At 58.5% G+C, this 16,200-nt stretch overlaps 3 protein-coding genes across 3 annotated transcripts; all 3 read right to left on the bottom strand.

Moving 5' to 3' along the window:
- Nucleotides 1–1,507: 1,507 nt before the first annotated feature.
- SERF2 (small EDRK-rich factor 2) lies at nucleotides 1,508–2,301 on the bottom strand. Its single transcript, XM_032122883.1, has 3 exons — nucleotides 2,196–2,301; nucleotides 1,820–1,928; nucleotides 1,508–1,718 (listed from the first exon to the last, which is right to left on the bottom strand). The coding sequence occupies exons 1-3, from the start codon at nucleotides 2,200–2,202 to the stop codon at nucleotides 1,655–1,657; spliced, it is 180 nt and encodes a 59-aa protein (XP_031978774.1). The 5' UTR covers nucleotides 2,203–2,301; the 3' UTR covers nucleotides 1,508–1,654.
- Nucleotides 2,302–3,212: 911 nt separating this feature from the next.
- Nucleotides 3,213–4,795, bottom strand: LOC116450415 (peptidyl-prolyl cis-trans isomerase FKBP8-like). Its single transcript, XM_032122882.1, has 4 exons — nucleotides 4,275–4,795; nucleotides 3,974–4,140; nucleotides 3,795–3,883; nucleotides 3,213–3,379 (listed from the first exon to the last, which is right to left on the bottom strand). The coding sequence occupies exons 1-4, from the start codon at nucleotides 4,507–4,509 to the stop codon at nucleotides 3,304–3,306; spliced, it is 567 nt and encodes a 188-aa protein (XP_031978773.1). The 5' UTR covers nucleotides 4,510–4,795; the 3' UTR covers nucleotides 3,213–3,303.
- Nucleotides 4,796–8,147: 3,352 nt separating this feature from the next.
- Nucleotides 8,148–16,017, bottom strand: PDIA3 (protein disulfide isomerase family A member 3). The gene is given in 14 exon segments (XM_032122881.1): nucleotides 8,148–8,553; nucleotides 8,847–8,904; nucleotides 9,412–9,491; nucleotides 9,913–10,041; nucleotides 10,841–10,949; nucleotides 11,508–11,690; nucleotides 12,114–12,239; nucleotides 12,673–12,789; nucleotides 13,260–13,389; nucleotides 14,263–14,370; nucleotides 14,767–14,884; nucleotides 15,581–15,659; nucleotides 15,742–15,936; nucleotides 15,938–16,017. Coding segments are annotated over 14 exon segments (1,617 nt in total). The 5' UTR covers nucleotides 16,003–16,017; the 3' UTR covers nucleotides 8,148–8,433.
- Nucleotides 16,018–16,200: the final 183 nt, after the last annotated feature.

Raw genomic sequence — 16,200 nt, forward strand, 5'->3', positions numbered from 1 at the left:
CACCCCTGACCCCACAGCCAGGGCAGATGCACAGGAGAAGGGCCTGAGTGTTCCTCCTAGCAAGGGTGGACTTCTAGATCAAGCAGCTGCCGGTGGATGGGGAACAAGCCACATTACAGATCTGGGACACAGCTGGGCAGGAGACGTGAGAGCATAGGGCCAGGAGGCCTGGGGCTGTGCCAGGGTTCCAGCAGCAGCCCCACAGCAGCCAGTCACTGCACCAGCAGCAGTGACACCCCCAGCCTTAGGTAACGGAGTATCACCCAATCCTAATTCCACAAAGCCCATGGCGTGCTGCTCCTCTACAAAATCAGCTCCCTGAGCAGCTTCCTCAGCATCCGCCAGTGGACTGAGGACATCAAGGTGGGAAGGGTCCAAGACAACAGCCCCCAAGAGAGGGGCAGGAGCCTTGAGGCTTCAGGAGGGTAGGATGTGCTGTGCCCCAACCTGTCCTGGGGAATAGGAATGAGACAGGCAGGAGCTGGGCTACTGCCAGGCAATGGGGACCCCCCAGGAAAGTGGGAGTGCTTCCCCCAACGTTTTCCCTCTTCCTAGTGTTTGTATCAGGCCCGGAACTGCATTTGGCTCCCAGGCTCAGCAGAGGCATGATGGGAGGCAGCCAATGTGGCTGTAGGCTGCCAGCCCCAAAGAGCCCCATGCCACCCTTCCATCCTGCAGGACACCAAGCAGTCACAGCCATTGATGTTGGTGGGGAACAAGTCGGACCTGCAGCCTGGCTAGGCAGAAGGGGTCCACACAGGTCAGAGGCTGCAACTGGCCATAGCGAGCAGCAGCTTCTCAGGGCCCCCTGGGTAACCAGGGCCCCACTGCCACCCCCAGGCCCACGGCTGCCTGTTCTGCGAGACCAGCGCCAAGGACAGCACCAGCGTGGTGGAGGCGGTGCTGCAACTGGCTCGGTGAGGAATGCAGGCTGCCGCGGGACCCGACCCCAAGACCTGTCCCCGTGCTGCCGGATCAGGCTGACGCCACGATTCTGGCCCTGCAGGGAGATGAAGAGGGCTATCGGCACCGGTCTCCGCACTGGGCTGGACCTCAGCACCGCCACGCCGACGGCTCCGCGCTGCTGCCGGACACAGCGCGGCGCACGGGCAGCTACAGCTGGGCCCGCCCCGGCCGTGCCGCAGCGCGGTTCTCCCCCGGTGCGCAGGCCCGGCCGCCATCTCTCCACCGCCGCCCTCCGACCGGCCCTGAGCCCTCGCTGCGCCCCGGCCCGCTCCAGCGCCATACTCTCCAGCTTCGTTCCTGGAGGCTCCCGGCTCTCCCACCCGCCCCGGGGCGTTCGGTCCTCAGCCCCCACGCTGATCCCCGGCTGCTGCCCCAAGGACCGCCCAGGCCCGACCCCACCTTTGTTCCTCACCGTCAAGATGCCGCCGCTTGACTCTGCGACGGCCGCGCTCGGTCCTTCGCTCCGCGGACGCGATTGCTCCGTCGGCAGCACCCATGCTCGCCCACCCCCCGCCCGGCGCACGGACGAGCAGACGCAGCGTGCAGGGCTCCACAGCTACTTTAATAGGGGACGGCGCCGCAGGGCGCGGGGCGATGCCGGGGGTCCCGGCGGGACCCGGCCTGGGGCGGCGCGGGGCATCCTGCCGGCGGGACCGGCCCTGGGGCGGCGGCCCGGCGAGGCCGCCCGCTACTTGTTGCCCTCCTTCTTCTCATCGGCCTTCTTCTGCTTCTGCTGCATGATCTCCGAGTCCCTGCAGGGAGCGCGGCGGGGCTGGCGGCGGGGCCGGCACCGCCGCGGGGCGGGAGCGGGGAGCGGGGCGGGGGAAGCCGGCGGGGCCGGCCCGGCGCTCACCTCTGCTTGCGGGCGGCAGCCGAGAGCCCGTCGTCCCGCCGCTTGCCCTTGCCCGAGTCGCTCTGCTTCTTCAGGTTCTTCTGCCGCGCCAGTTCGCGCTGGTTCCCGCCTGCCACGGCGCGCCCGCCTCAGCGCAGCCCGGCCCCGCTTAAGGGCCGGGGCGCAACCCGCCCCCCACACCCCGGCCCGACCGCTGCCCGCAGGGCGGGTCGCGGCTCACCGGCGGATCGTGGTATGGCCCCTGACCCCGGCCCCACCGCACTCCTGAGTCCCAGGACAGCCTCCCCCACCCCGACCCACCACACTCGTCAGCCCCAGCACAAACCCCCTTTCTTTCTTTCCTTCCTTCCCCCCCCCCCCCCCCACCCCAACTCACGGGTCATGGCGCCGCTCCCTCCCACCTCCACTCCACCGCCACGTCCCGCACTGACCCCCCCCACGCTCCGCCCCACGCCATGCTTTAAGGGGAGCCACAGCCAATCATCGCGCCGATCCACCCCCCGCTGCACTCCCATTGGCGCGTCTCTCCGGCAAGGCCCCGCCTGATTGGCCGCGGGCTACGGCCGCTCTTCTGCCGGCGGGGGCGAAAAAGCCGGAAGATTGGGCGCAAGCGCCGCAGCCGCCCCCGCGCGTCAGGATGCGTGCCATGGGGGACCACCCCCATCGTGACGTCACGCGCCGTGCGGGCAGCGCTGCGGAGCGGGGAGAGCCATGCGGAAGGTGCGGGACGGGGGCGGGGCGCTGTCCCGCCCCTTCCTCAGCCCTTCCCCCCGCAGCGTTCTTCTCCGCCTCAGGGAGTGTAGGGCGATGCGAGGAGGACGGTATGAGAGCTCTTCCATCTCCTCGGTCAGGCTCTGGGGCGCTGCGGGGCCGCTCAGACCGCTCCTTCCGCCGCGGGCGGTGCGGGGGATCTACGGGAGGCGACGGCTATGGGCACCGTCCGCGCCAAGAGGGTGCGGGACGGGCATCCGTCCCTGCACAGCCTGATTCGCCTACGCACTCGGGGCTCGGTGGCGGCATGGGGTCGCGGTGGGGATTCTGCGGGGCGGTGCTGGACGGGCGGCTCTGGCGCTTCGCCAGCCGTGAGAGCTCGGTGTGGATCACCTGCAGGCGAGGAGCAGCTGCGGCGGGCAGGGCTCCGGTGGGACACCCGACGAACCCAGTACCGACTCCTGCGGGATCCTCCCCATCACTCCTGGCACCATGTCCTGTGGGACCCCCGCCTCCCACACCTTGTTGGCCGGGTCCAGCTCCAGGGCTCTCCTCAGGACGAGCGCCGCCTCTGCGTCCCGGCCCTGCTCTGCCAGCAGCTGCGGAGAGAGGAGCGGAGGGTAGCGGACGGCCGGGCCGAGGGGAGCAGGGCGGTGTGGGGCGATGCGAGTCCCACCTGCCCGCGCCGGAGTAACGCCCGACCGTTGTCGGGGCTGATCCGCAGGGCCGCCTCGCAGGCCACCAGCGCCTCCTCCGCCCGCCCCAGCTTCAGCTCAGCGGCCGCGCAGTTGTTGAGGCACTTCACGCGCTGCTCCCGCAGCTCCTCTTCCTCCTCGGGCCCGGGCGGAGCTGCAGGGCGAGTGGCGACCTCAGCACCCCAGCCCCGCAGCCCCGGGCCCTCCTTCCCGTCCGGTCTCACCGGTGATGGGGCCGTCCAGGGCGCGTAGTGACAGCCGGTACGAACGCAGCGCCGCCGCGAAGTCACCCCGCGCGAAGTGGAAGTTGCCCCGCTCCCGGCGCTGCGAGCCCAGGCGCAGGCGGACAGCGGGCGGCAGCGCCTGCGGGTCGGGGCCGTCCCGCACCTCTAGCAGCGTAACCTCGAACAGCAGCGGCGCCTCGGGCGGCACGTCGGGCTCCCTGCTGGTACAGCGCCGGCTGCCCCCGACCCCTGCCCGTGTGCCCTGCCCGCCCCGGTCCGTCTGCCCTCCCGCCCCGTGCCTGCTCCAGTACCCGCCTGCCCGGTCCCTCTGCTCGCCCGCCCTACCTGCCCGGGCGGCCGTAGGCGTAGGGGAAAGCGGCGAGGAAGAAGGAAACCTCCCCGGGCTGCATGGTGGGAACGCCCAGCTCCAGTGCCTGTGGATGGGCAGGGCGGGGTTGGCGCGTCGCAGCCCCGGGCGACGCTGAGCCCGCACGGCACTGAACCGCGCACCGGTTCGGGCTCACCTGTACGACGTCCCCGTGACCCGGCACGAAGATGAGCCGCGGGTCCCGCTCCACCAGCCCGCCGTCCTCCAGAGCGCCCAGCACCTTCACCGACACCTCCTGGCCCGGCAACGGCCGCGGCCCGCCCGGCCCGGCCCGCACCACGCGCTTCCGCAGCAGCCCGTCCTCTGCGGGGGAGGAGGTGCTGAGAGCCCAGCCGGGAGCCCCGAAACCGGCACCCCTTGCCCGACTCTCCCCGGTACCGGCCGTCCTAGCCTGGGTCCCCGGCCCGGCTCTCCCGAGGCCGCCCGCCGGCGCTCACCCGTCAAGTCGCTCCAACCGTCGGAAGCGAAGAGCGGCCCGAAGCCGCTGGGCCCCGGCACCGCCAGTGCCTCCAGCCGCCGGTAGAAGAGCCGCTCCTCCTCGCGCACCGACGGCACCGCGATGGCGGTGTGAGGCAGCCGAAACCGCACCCGCCGGTCTCGGCCGGGTCCCCGCGGCCGCCCGCCGGCTCCTGTCTCCCTCTCCGGGGACCCGCCGGGCGACGGGCCCGGCATGTCCGCCCCCGGCCCTCCTCGCCGCCCGCCGCTACCTGCTAGCCTCGGTCCGGGCCCACCCGGGGCTCGTCGGCGGGTGCCCACGGCCCCCAGCCCGCACCGAGCGTGTCGCCACCGGTCCCGCCGCGCCGCGACTGCCGGGGGTCGCCCGGGCCGGGGACGCCGCGGAGCGCATGCCGCCGCGCCGTTACCTAATGCCGGGAAGCGGCTCAGGGGATTAGTCCGGGCCGGCGGCAAAAATAGCTGGCTCAAGGCGAGCCCCGCCGCGGGGCTCCCGCCGCCCGGCCGGCCCGCTGCTGCCCCACCGCCCGCCGCCGTCGCGCGTTCCGGGCAATGCCGTGGCTGCAGGCAGAGCTGTGTGGGCGTCTCCGGTGCCGAAGTTGCGGGCCGGGTCTCCGGCTCAGCCTTCTGCACTTGTGGCTCTCGGCGGCGCGGGCGGTGCAGGGCTGCAGGCGGCGGCAGGGGAACCGGGCCTGGCGGGGGGGAATCGGGCGCCGGCGGGGCTCACCGGCGAGACTCACCGGCGGCCGCTATTGTTGCAGGGGGCACCGAGGCCCATGATCGCCTTCCAAGGCACCTGGGGAGTGAATGAGGGAACCGCAGGGCCCAGGGCGGCCACAGTGTCAGGGAGCCAGGGGGAACCGAGGGGATCAGGGTCCCCTGGGCAACCAGGGGTTGGGGAATCGAAGGGACAGCAGGGAAAGCCAGGGTGGGGGTGAATGCATTGGGGGACCGGGGAAATCGGAAGAATGTCTTGGTTCCTGCAGGCCAGTGTCATCCGTGCTCTGGCCAGCAGCCAGTTGGAGGCACAGCACGGGGCATATGGCCCTGCCAGCTCATGCAGCAGAGGCCAGAACAGTCCCTAGGGTGCCCTGGGAGGAGACAGGTGTCCCAAAACAGGACTCACGGCAAGCAGAGAGGCTTTGGCCAGGAGGCCAGGGCAAACACATGGACAGTGGAAACTTGGATGAAGCCCACAGTCTCAAAGCCTCAGTCCATCTTTACCACAGTTGTGTGGCCGAGCAAGGCAGCCCCTGTGCCCTGTATCCCAGCCCCAGAGGCTCCCCAAAAGGCCCTGTGGAGAACCTAGCCGCGGTGGAGGAGAGTGGCTCCAAAGAGCTTTTATCCACATGATGATCTGGTCCTTGCCACATGCCAGGTTCCAGGCGAGCAGCTTCTTCTCAGCAGAAATCCCGCATTACTTACAGTAAGAGAGCTTGGCATCCATTGCCACAAGGCTCCCTGTTGCTTAGTGCAATTTGGCCCAGCCCCACAACCCTGAGGGGCCGAGATGAGCTCCTCCCTCATTGCCCACAGCTGCACTAGGTCTGGGCACAGCCATGGCACAGCCCTGCCTGCTCACTGCCCCTCAGGCCTCGGGTCTTGGCAGGAACACGGGCCCTGTTCTGCCACATGGGTCTTGCAGGCCCAGGGTCTCCCAGCTGGGGCAGGCAGTACTGCACTGAGTACCACGACGTGCATGCTCTCAGCAGCAGCAGGAACTGGAGAGTGGTGCAACTGGGAGCCAAGATGAAGAGGCTGATGCAAGGAACAGAGGAACGCAAGGCAAGCAGCAGACCTGGGCATGATGGCATCGTAGAGCCGTGCTCTGGTCCTGCCCACCTGGGTTTTGGGTTTCAGGCACTTGAAGCTACAATTGTGCACCAGTACCACTACCTCAAGGTGAGGCTAGATGCAGGGCAGCTCCAGGTTTCTTCCTGGACATGATCCATACATTTTTTTTTCCCCCTCCAGACTTATCCCAGCTAGCAGCAGAAGAATCACTGTGAATATCTCCACCGAAAGCTGTCTCACATCAAAAGCCTGATTTTGCAGTTTGAAAGAAGCAGGACCTCCTAGGCACATCGCTGCTGCAGTTTTTTCTTGCTCATCTGGATCTGTGTCTGAAGCAGTGCCGACTGCTCCAGCTGCCCTGAAGCACCTGGGGCCAGCTCATTCCCTGCTCCCTGCAGGGGGAGAGGCAGAACCAAGCACCTGGAGATCTTTTGCTAAAGCCTGAGCCAGCTTGGGGGAATGTGTTACTTTGGGTGGTGGCTTTGCTCTTACACAGGACCAGCTCTCCATGCAGGTCTCACTGAAAGCAAGGTCTGTAGCCATTCCGTTTGCCAAGTATTCCAGGCAACAATCTACAGATCCTTCCTCAAATGCCTGTTCCTCCTCAATTGAAGCTCAGTGAGGGACATCTGGGTAGGCACCAGCACAGCCCTTCCTCATCCTCTGTCTCTCCTGCCAGAAAGCTTCCCCAGGCCTGTGCTAACTTCACCCAGGCTGCTCTGGCAGCAGTGATGCTCTGGGGCAAACATGCTGAAGAGTTTTACCTGTGTTCAGTGCCCCAGCTGCCACCAGGTGAACAGTCACAAACCAGGGAGCAACGCCAGGATCAGAACCACTTCCCTGGCTCTCCTTGGCTTGATGGAGGGCACTGCCCTGCCCATGAAGGAAGCAGAACTCCAGTTTGGTGTTCCATGGGCAACTGCCAGCTGTCAGTGGAGCCTGTTGTATTCCTTTTCCTTGCAGCAGTGCCTGGAGCCCACAGCCAGGTGCAGGGCTCCTGCCAGTCTGTGCAGAGGCCACTGGACATCACATGCTCCTCCAAAGGTGCCTCGACACCTGCATGCATTAGGGGACAGAGCACCTGCCACAGCAGCAGAGCACAAGAAGGTAGGTGTGGTTTGCAATACTAATGTAGCTGAGAAAGAAACTGTTGTACTGCACAGCTACTGTAGTCAAAGAAGTACACCATAAGCCTTGTATGACCTACTGTACCTGGAGTATTCCAGCAGCAAAACATAAGATACCCAGGCCTTGAGTTGTGGGGGAGGAATCCACAGAGAAAGCAAGCTCTGGCTCTTGCCATGGTAACTGCTGCCATGCAACAATACTTTGAGTGTGCTGAGCTTCACTTCAACTTGCATGCAGTCCAGGAACCCAGAGCCAGGGCAACAGCCCCTACCTGGTCAGCCCATCTCTTTCCTGCCCTTCCCAAAGGACAGCAGAACACCCTCAGAGGGTCAGTCACAGGCCATACCACACGGTCTACTCCTCCCCCTGCTGAAGAGACTCACAGCTACCAGCCTGTTTCTTAGCACGAGAAGGAATAATTAACTGGTCTTATCTACCCTCACCACAGCCAAGCACCAGTCTGTGACAAACACCCTTGGCCCTGGCTCTACCTGTGTTCAGACAGAGGCTGTAGGTACTAACACTCCTCCCCCTACACCTGACTACTCCTGCACCAGCTTCAAAGCTGATTTATTGCTGCTGCTGAGGGAAGCCCTTGCCAGCCTGCTCCATGTGCCTGCACTGCTCTGATCTAACAGTCACAGTACCTCTGAGCTTGCTAGGGCAGCACACAGACAGCAAAGGCACTTGTGACCAGAGTCCCCCAGTCCAAAACATGTGCAAATGCAGCACCGAAAGCCCAACACATCGGGGCTGCTGCTGCTGCTACATTCTGGAGGGGCTCTGGCAGCTGAGGAAAGAGGAGAATGGACTAAAGGCTGAACTCAATGGCTAGGAGGGCTCACTGCAGGGAACAACTTGCAGCAGGAAGCTGCTGCCTACAAAGAGCACGATCCCACTGTTAGGTCTGATGGGTTGCCCCAAGACAGGGACACTTGCTCTTAAGGGGGTCATTTTATTGTTTCACTTCTCCAAATGTACAAAAAAAATTAGAAAATAACTGTACCCCCACCCCCTCCCAAACCACAAAACAAACCAGCCTGGGGAGCCCCACAACAGTGCAGCTAAGAGACGGCAGGAAATTAAACATTACTAGATACAGCAGCTGGGGCCCCTCGGCCCACATGGCCACTGGCTCTCCACAGCCCAGAACTGGCCCCAGTCTGACCAGTGCTTCCCCAATTCACAGAGCTCATCCTGACAAGGTGGCAAGTAGGTACTTTACAAATCCTCCTTCACCTTCTTCTTGGATTTCTTGGATTTCTCTTCCTCCTGCAGCACAGGAGTGTTGGTTGCCTCCCGCTTCAGGTAGCTGATGAAGTCACTCACTTCTCTGCCCCCCTGCAGAAAGCAAACAACAGTCAGGTAGGACTTCTACCTGCCATGGGCTTCCCCTCTCCTCAGGGGGATTCAGGTGCCAAGGCAGGAGACCCAGGTGACTGCAAGCAGACTTCTCCCCAGGACCTACAGCACAAAGTACAACACTCCCAGCAGGAGCATTCATCACCATCAGGTGTGTTCCCAGGGTAACAGGACACGGTGCCACCCCCAACTCTAAAGAGGCCTGAGTATGATTTGAACACCTGAGTGCTCTTCACTTCTTTACAAAGCATCAAGAACAGCAAAACACTCACCTCATATTTCTTTGGACTCTGCTTCTTGCCAGCTGGAGCAAAATAGATGGTGGGGAAACTGGAGAGAGAAAAGAAACACATGAGCTCCTGACATGTTCTGATTTCTGTAAGACCAGCCCCAGCTGAAGGGACTCACATCCCACACTGCCCTGGTTTAACATGGCAGTGCTTCAGTGGCTCTGAGGCACCAGGTATGGCCTCCAAGAGCTGGGCCACACCCGCAGATCTGGCTGAGCTCACAGGTTCAAGTTTGCTAGCTGAACTGCTTTTGGAACAGCAAGCCTGGATTTGTTTTCACATTGCCAGGAACAGAATCACAGAAGATTCCAAAGCAGCAGGACAGACCTCCAGGCAGAGCCAGGACACCAGAATCCTGGAGAAGCCAGGCAGATCAGTGTATTTTGTTTTCACTCTTGATTTTTCCACATCGAGCCATTGCCCAGCAGTCACCTAGCTACTGCCTGGCAACCCCCACACCCTTCCCCGTGAGGCTCTTTCAGCTCTTCAGTGCTGTGGCCGAGGTCAGACAGAGACAGACATGTGGTAACACAGCAGTCAGACCTACCCTCGGACTTCATAGGGAGAAGGCACATCATTGGCTGTAGCGTCCATTTTGGCAATGATGATATTGGGATCTTTGCTGAGCTGTGGGTAGAAAGAACCCATCAGTAACCAATTCCAAAATCCAGGAACCCAGCAGTCAGCACAATCTGGGACAGTGGTGTCAGAGGACAGTGCACAGGGAATGCCATTTCACCAACCCTCACTAGATGGGAGACTATCATCATGCAGAGGGAAAAGACCCAAAAAGAAACTTGGGCGGTTGAGGCCAGTCACTGAATCAAGGAATAATCCTGTGCCCTAGCCAAGAACACAGACCAAATATACCAGTGTGGTTGCTACCACAGATCCTGCTGTGAGATATTTGCCCCCCACAGAGAGACCAAAACTTGCAGTCCTCAGGAAGGCACAGTTATGCCCCATTTTCACAGAGGCTAAAAACAACCTGCAGGATCATTTACTGCTGCAAAATTCTAGTTCACATTTGCAAGAGTCTCAGACTTACCTTCTCCCCCAGTTCTTTGTATTTGGGCTCCAGATTCTTGCAGTGGCCGCACCATGGTGCATAGAACTCTATCAGGACATCTTTGTCTTGTGCATTAACAATTTCATCAAAGTTCTCAGCCACCACCACCTGTAAGGTTTGATCCAACCAGTTAGTTCCTTCCAAGTCAGAGATGAGGCTGTGATATGACATGCTCCACACACTCCACCCAAACCTGGTTCTCCCACACCTGCACAGCGAGCAGCACGACAACCAAACATAGCACTCCTCATCTTCACCATGCAGGTAAAAACCTGCCATAAGTTACCAGCACTACCTCTGAGTGAGGTCTGCATATGGTTTCCTTGCAGGAAGATAAAAGCCATTTCTTTTTAATCCCAGCAAGCAATCAGCCTAGCAGGACTGGCTGAGACCATCCCCATCCCTCCAAAAACATCTGTGAATCCTGTGACTCACACTCCTGTATAAGGCACTCATCAAAAAGCCAGGCCAGGGAATGCTCTTACTCAGGGCAGAATTGCCTGGGAGGATGAAAGGCAGGAATTATACCAGATCCCAATGATAAGATGAACATGGAGTCACAACCAGTAAAATAGTGCAGTCACAACCAATAGGAAGACCATGCCATGAGGGAGCACAAGCCAAGAGGGCAGGCCTTTGTGTAATCCCCGGAAATCTGGATGCTGCTGCATTCATGAAGCATGTAACTGTTGTGGCCAAGCAGCAGCTACTATGCTGAGAGAAAAAAACAGAACCCAAGCTGCATGTCTCCCTTGCCTCAGAAAGCTGCAGTGGAACAAGGGAGTGAGTAATTCCTCTATCACCACAGAGGCCTCTTGAGTTGCCACCGTGCCACACTACCAGCACTTCACATAGGCACAGGAAGCTGCTGCTGAGCAGTGTCTCTGCAGCCATAAGCACCACTCACCTTTACGGGGCCATCGTTGCTTTCAGGGACAGGCTCTGATTTCAGGTACTTTTTCAAGTTTCCATCAAAGTAATCTTGCAGGAATCTCTCCAGAGCCTTTCCGTCACGGCTAAAAGAAAAGTGATGTTACAGCCATCATCACACACACAGCATGAGAGGGGGAAACTTTCAAGGCTTATTTAAGCTCCTTCCACCCACACAACAGATGCCACCTGTATCTCTGACAGCGCCAGTCTGGGGCTGGCTTAGTAGACCCCAGAACAAGTGCAAGGATGTCCTTAAGGGCTCTGACAGGAGGCTGGATGCACATCCCATTCAAGGTTTTAGGCCTTCCAGCATCCTTCAGGTTTTTTTCAAAATGAAAGGTACAACTATTCCTTCTGCCCTTTATTGCACCCTAATTCCTAACCAGACATTTCAGTATCTTGAATTAAATTCTCTCCCTTTGTGTAACAGGAGGGGCTGCAAGCTTTCTGGAGAGCAGGAAAACACATGAGCAGGAGCCATTTTGACCCAGCACTTATATCTTCCAGCTGGAACATTGAGTTTTCCTGTTTCCTCCAAGCTAACAAAGCTTGGAGGAAAGCTTCGTTAAATCATCTGGTCAGAGACCTCTAGACCAAAGTCCATCAAGTGACACCCACTACCACCAAGTTCAAGAACTCACGAGAACTCTTCTTGCATGACATATTTATCTCCTTTGGCAGTTCTGATGGCAACGACAGGGGCCTCGCCCACGCTGCTGTCCAGACCAAACTCAGAAAGCTCATGGCCAAAGGTTTTCCGACTAGCAACAGCATAAGACAGCTTGTGGCCAGCATCCAAGAACTTCTTTGCAATCATCATAACTCTGAGGGGAAAAAATAACAAACAAAACCACAAAGCATTATTTCTTGGAACATCTTCTTCCACATGATGTGACACCCTTCAGGATGACGTGCACATCAGGCTAGGAATTCAGCGGCACAAAGTGCTCTTCAGAGCCAAGTCCTGTAGAAATGGTGCTGAGAAGCAGACCAGTAAGCTTGTGTCTGTGGTGACTGAGGCAAGTGTTGCGTGTTTCCATCCTCCACCTGCGTGACCCCAGGGCCTCAGGCACGAAGGGCAGAATTGCACACCACAGCAGTGAGGCAGTTTGTGGGTAAGGTCTAAGTCCCTAAGGACCAGGGATGCAAGAGCAATCATGCAGGGTTTCAGAGGACTGTCACCCAAGCTATGGAACTGCAGCAAGGCAGGAACAGTCCGAGGCTGATTTACCCCCCACCACTCCCACCTGTTGCGCCAGTAGTTGGATCCCTTTGCATTCTTCTCATAGTCAACGTCGTAGTATGCCACCAGCAGGTCCTTGCCCTGGATCAAGTCTTTGTTGTCTTCAGTCATGTGTGGGCAGATACCAAAGCTGTCAACGAGAGAGGTTATTAGCAGAGTCCATGACCCCAGAACAGGCTTGACACAGCACACTTGCTTCCCACCCGGGAGTGTTAAATGCCGTGACTGATCAGGCCTCAAGAAGAAACACTTTGCTCATTCCTGTACCAGGTTATTCTGAGTCAAATCTCCATCTCCAGCCACATCAGTGGCTAGAGCTGACCCAAGTAAGGCCAAAGTTAGCACAGTTCTCACAGATTCTGTTTTTAAACAGAATCGTGGTTAGAATCTGGAGAGTGCATGCCAACAGCCAGGCCAGGATTTCAAGAAGGTGTCCCCAAAGTGAAGCAGTGCCAAGACATGCAGCAGGGAGTGGCAGCAATGCCAGCTGGGAAAACAAGCTCTGACAGGGACAAAGCCAACTGGAGCCAGTCTGTCACATTTGCGGGTGAAGCATCACTCACATGTTCTCTTGGATGAATTTCTTAATCTTTCCACTGGTGATTTTGTCTTCTGGATACTTGATAGAGCTCTCCTCAAACTTGTTGGTCAGCCGTGGAGGACGGAATAAGACAATACCTCTGCAGGGAAGCAGGTATTGTGAATTAGTCCAAAATGTCCCTGGGAGTCCAAGGACAGCAGCCAGATGAGGCAAGAACCCAATCTCCAGTGACAATCCCCGCTCATCGTTCATAGCTCAAACAACACTGTCTAGCTTTTTGGTGCCACTAGTGCATTAGGTGTACCTGTCAGAGCCTTCTCCATGATTCAGACACAGGCCACAATGAGAAACAAAACTCCCACCATAACAAGGAATATGGAAGTAAAAGGTCTCTGTTGAGATACTTTCCACCCAGAGGCAGACACGAATGCTTCAGAGCCTCTACCCATTTACACCTTTCTATCTCAATTCAAAAGAAACACCACTGTCAGCTGGGGAAGAAACCAGACCTTAAGCTATGTTTAGAAAGTGAAACCAGTTAACAACTGGCATCCATGAATTTGTTCCAAATGCCTCAATAACAAGGAATCTTTGTATTAAGTAACTTACTCTCCATCTTCCCTGTACTTCTGCACCAGCTGCTCCTCGGTGGTGTGCGCAAAGCGGTAGTTATCCCTGAGGCTGTTGGCTGCTTTCATGAACTCCGAGTAAGCATCCCCAGATGCATCACCAAAGAAGCCTGCAGCAGAAAGGGAGACTGTGACCTCAAACCAACCCAGCTGCGGACCCTCTGCAGCTCTCAGCATTTTTCTCTACAATGCACTGGGATCAGTCCTGAATCCAGTCCTTCAATGCATGTTGAGGCCTTTACCTTCGACAGCTTCTCTCCCACGTTTTGGAACCTCCTTGCACCCCCTCCTTTCCAGCAGCAGGATGGTACTCAGGAGAAGCCCAACTTGGGCATTTAGCCAAGGACAATTGTCCCCTGAACACCCAGACATCCACTGGTGACTGTATAACAACAGCCACTGGCACTTAATAACAGTAAGTTTAGGAATGCTGATTAATGCTCATGTGGTTATACCTACAAGATGGCACCTGAGCTGCACCATCTGCTGTAGCCACATGTAACCACAGACACATCACCCGATGCCAACAGTCCTCTGATGACACCAGACCAACAAATGCACCTTCCAACACCCAAAGCTACCTGTTGTCAGCCAGCAAAGAAAGCAACAACTTTTGGAAAATATATACTATGGTACCAGGGGAGCCAACAAAGCCAGATGGCCAGGAAAAAAATAAAAAAGTTTGGAAGGAATACCCAGAGGTCCTCAAGTCCAATCTCCCACTTGAAGTACAACCAGCCCCAGCCAGACTAGGTTGCTGAAAGCTTTGTCCAACTAAGTTGTGAAAATCTTTCAGGTTGGATGTTTTTAAATCCCTCTGGATACATGTTCTAGGGCTTTATTGTTCTCATTACCAGCAGTGCTTTTGTTCATGTCCATCTGGAATTTCTTTTGCTACAGCCTGTGGTACTGCCTCTGATCTTTCCACACAAGCTCCCAGAGCCCAGCGCCCACTCATTTCATGATGCACTACCTCTACTCACCCACGACAGAAGCATCTTTATCGCCAATGAACTTCTCAAACTCAGCCACAGAACTGAGAGCCACCGAAGCAGGTCCCGCCTGTTTCTTGAGATGGCTGACAATCCCATCTTGAAAGATTAGCAAAATAATTAAAGGGATCAATACCAAGTTCCACAACACATTTTTCAAGCTTCCTAAACCAAAAATTGTTTCTGCAGAATCCATACACATCTCCCATACAACACATATGTGAACTGAAGGACTGCTCCCATCAGCTTCACAGAGGAACTTTCTAGCATCCTGGGAGCTAGGAGCTAACGTGGAAACCTTCACCTTTAAAGGAGAGCTTTAAGGGAAAATAAACAGCCCAGGCTTTGCCAGCACAGAGTTCTGGAAACGGTAAGGGGTTGGGGGATGTATGGGTAGGTGGGAACCTTCTCTGCATCCCTGGACACTAAGCTGTTACATGTGGGCCTGCCTCCTGCAGCAGCTCAGCAAGCCAGACGCTGCCAACCAGCTCTTACCTGCTGTTCTGGGCCCATCATAGGTCCCTGCCTCTTCTCCATCTCGAAAAATCTTTAATGTGGGATATCCACTGACTCCATACTTGTTACAGGTGTTGGAGTTTGCTGTACAGTCAACCTAAAGGAAAAGAAATCTTGCTACTCAGCCTGAGATCAGCCCTAACACACCCAACCCAGCCAAGGGACTAGAGGGATCTGTCACACACTGCCTGCTGCTGGACAGCCCAGACTGGGAAAGAGGTAGCACAGGTATAGTGAGAGGCCCAGAAAAATATTTGAGAAAATACTGGAAAGACTAAATAGTTCCAAGTTTCACCAGACTACACATCAAAAAAATACTAGAAAGGATAGCTTCTTGCAATCAATGACAAGGAATTTCTCAGCACCTCATCAATCTTGAAGTTCATATAACACCTGAAGAAAACAGGCTGACCTGACCAGGACGGCATGGTGCCAAGACTCCATGCCACTTCCCATAACGGAAGAGAGAGATTCTGATTTGAGAAAACCCTACAAGTTTTGTGGCAGAAAGATTGTAGCTTCCTCTGGTCAGCAAGCCTCAATGGGTATGTGAAGCACGGTGCTCACTCTCAGCCTCATCACACAGCTCAGAGCAAGCCTATTTCCCCGGCTGGGGCGAGCGCTCACACACCCTCTGCACACCAGCTGCGCGGCTGCAGCCCTGCAAGGATCGGCTTCCAGATTATTTTAGGGCTCCAAGGCATCAAAGAAACGACGCCCGTCGGATCTGCGGAGCAGAAGTCCGGTCGCTGGCCGCCTCCGGGTCGGCCCCAACGCGGGAGCCTGTGCTCACCTTCACGAGAGGCACGATTCCCTTCAGCCGGGTCGCGGCCGACTCGTATTCCGGCGCCAACCGCTTGCAGTGCCCGCACCTAGGGGCACGGAAGGGAGTCAGACCGGCCGAGTACCCGTCTCGGCCCGCCCCCGGCCCCCCCGCCCCCAGCGGCCCCTCACCAGGGCGCGAAGAACTCCACGAGCACCAGCCCCGGGCGCTCCGCCAGGCCACTCTCGAAATCGGCATCGCTGAGCTCCACCACGTCGGAGGCGCGAGCGCCGAGGGCGAGCAGCAGGAACGGCAGCAGTGAGGCAGGCAGGGCCCGCAGCAGGGCCCGGGGCGCGATCATGACGGCGGGAGCGGCGGGTCCGGGTCCGGCAGGTCCGGGAGCGGCGGCTGAAGAAGCGCCGGGGCCGCAGCCGGAAGTCCCGCCCCCGCATCCGGATCTGCCGTGTGGCAGCTCCTGATTGGGCGCTGCGTTACGCGGCGCCGGCCAATGGGCTGCCGGCGGCGGGGGCGGGGTCTCCGCAGCCGGGCCCGCCCCTCCGCCTCATCGCCCCGGTTCTCGACGCTGCTCGGGCCTCGGCGGGGGCGGGGCCCGTCCTCGATGCACGGGGCAGTCCCCTCCCACGGCCCCG

The sequence above is a fragment of the Corvus moneduloides genome, chromosome 13, assembly GCF_009650955.1.
Source record: "Corvus moneduloides isolate bCorMon1 chromosome 13, bCorMon1.pri, whole genome shotgun sequence".
Taxonomy (NCBI): domain Eukaryota; kingdom Metazoa; phylum Chordata; class Aves; order Passeriformes; family Corvidae; genus Corvus; species Corvus moneduloides.

Bases quoted from the DNA above. Each gene is read 5' to 3' on its own strand.
- SERF2 (XM_032122883.1), bottom strand. The intron at 1,719-1,819 runs GTGAGCGCCGGG...CGCTCCCTGCAG, and splicing joins GCTGCCGCCCGCAAGCAGAG to GGACTCGGAGATCATGCAGC.
- LOC116450415 (XM_032122882.1), bottom strand. From the start codon at position 4,509: ATGCCGGGCCCGTCGCCCGGCGGGTCCCCGGAGAGGGAGACAGGAGCC. The intron at 4,141-4,274 runs GTGAGCGCCGGC...CCTCCCCCGCAG, and splicing joins CGGTTGGAGCGACTTGACGG to AGGACGGGCTGCTGCGGAAG. The intron at 3,380-3,794 runs GTAGGGCGGGCG...CTCGCCCTGCAG, and splicing joins GCCTACGGCCGCCCGGGCAG to CTCCGCCCGGGCCCGAGGAG.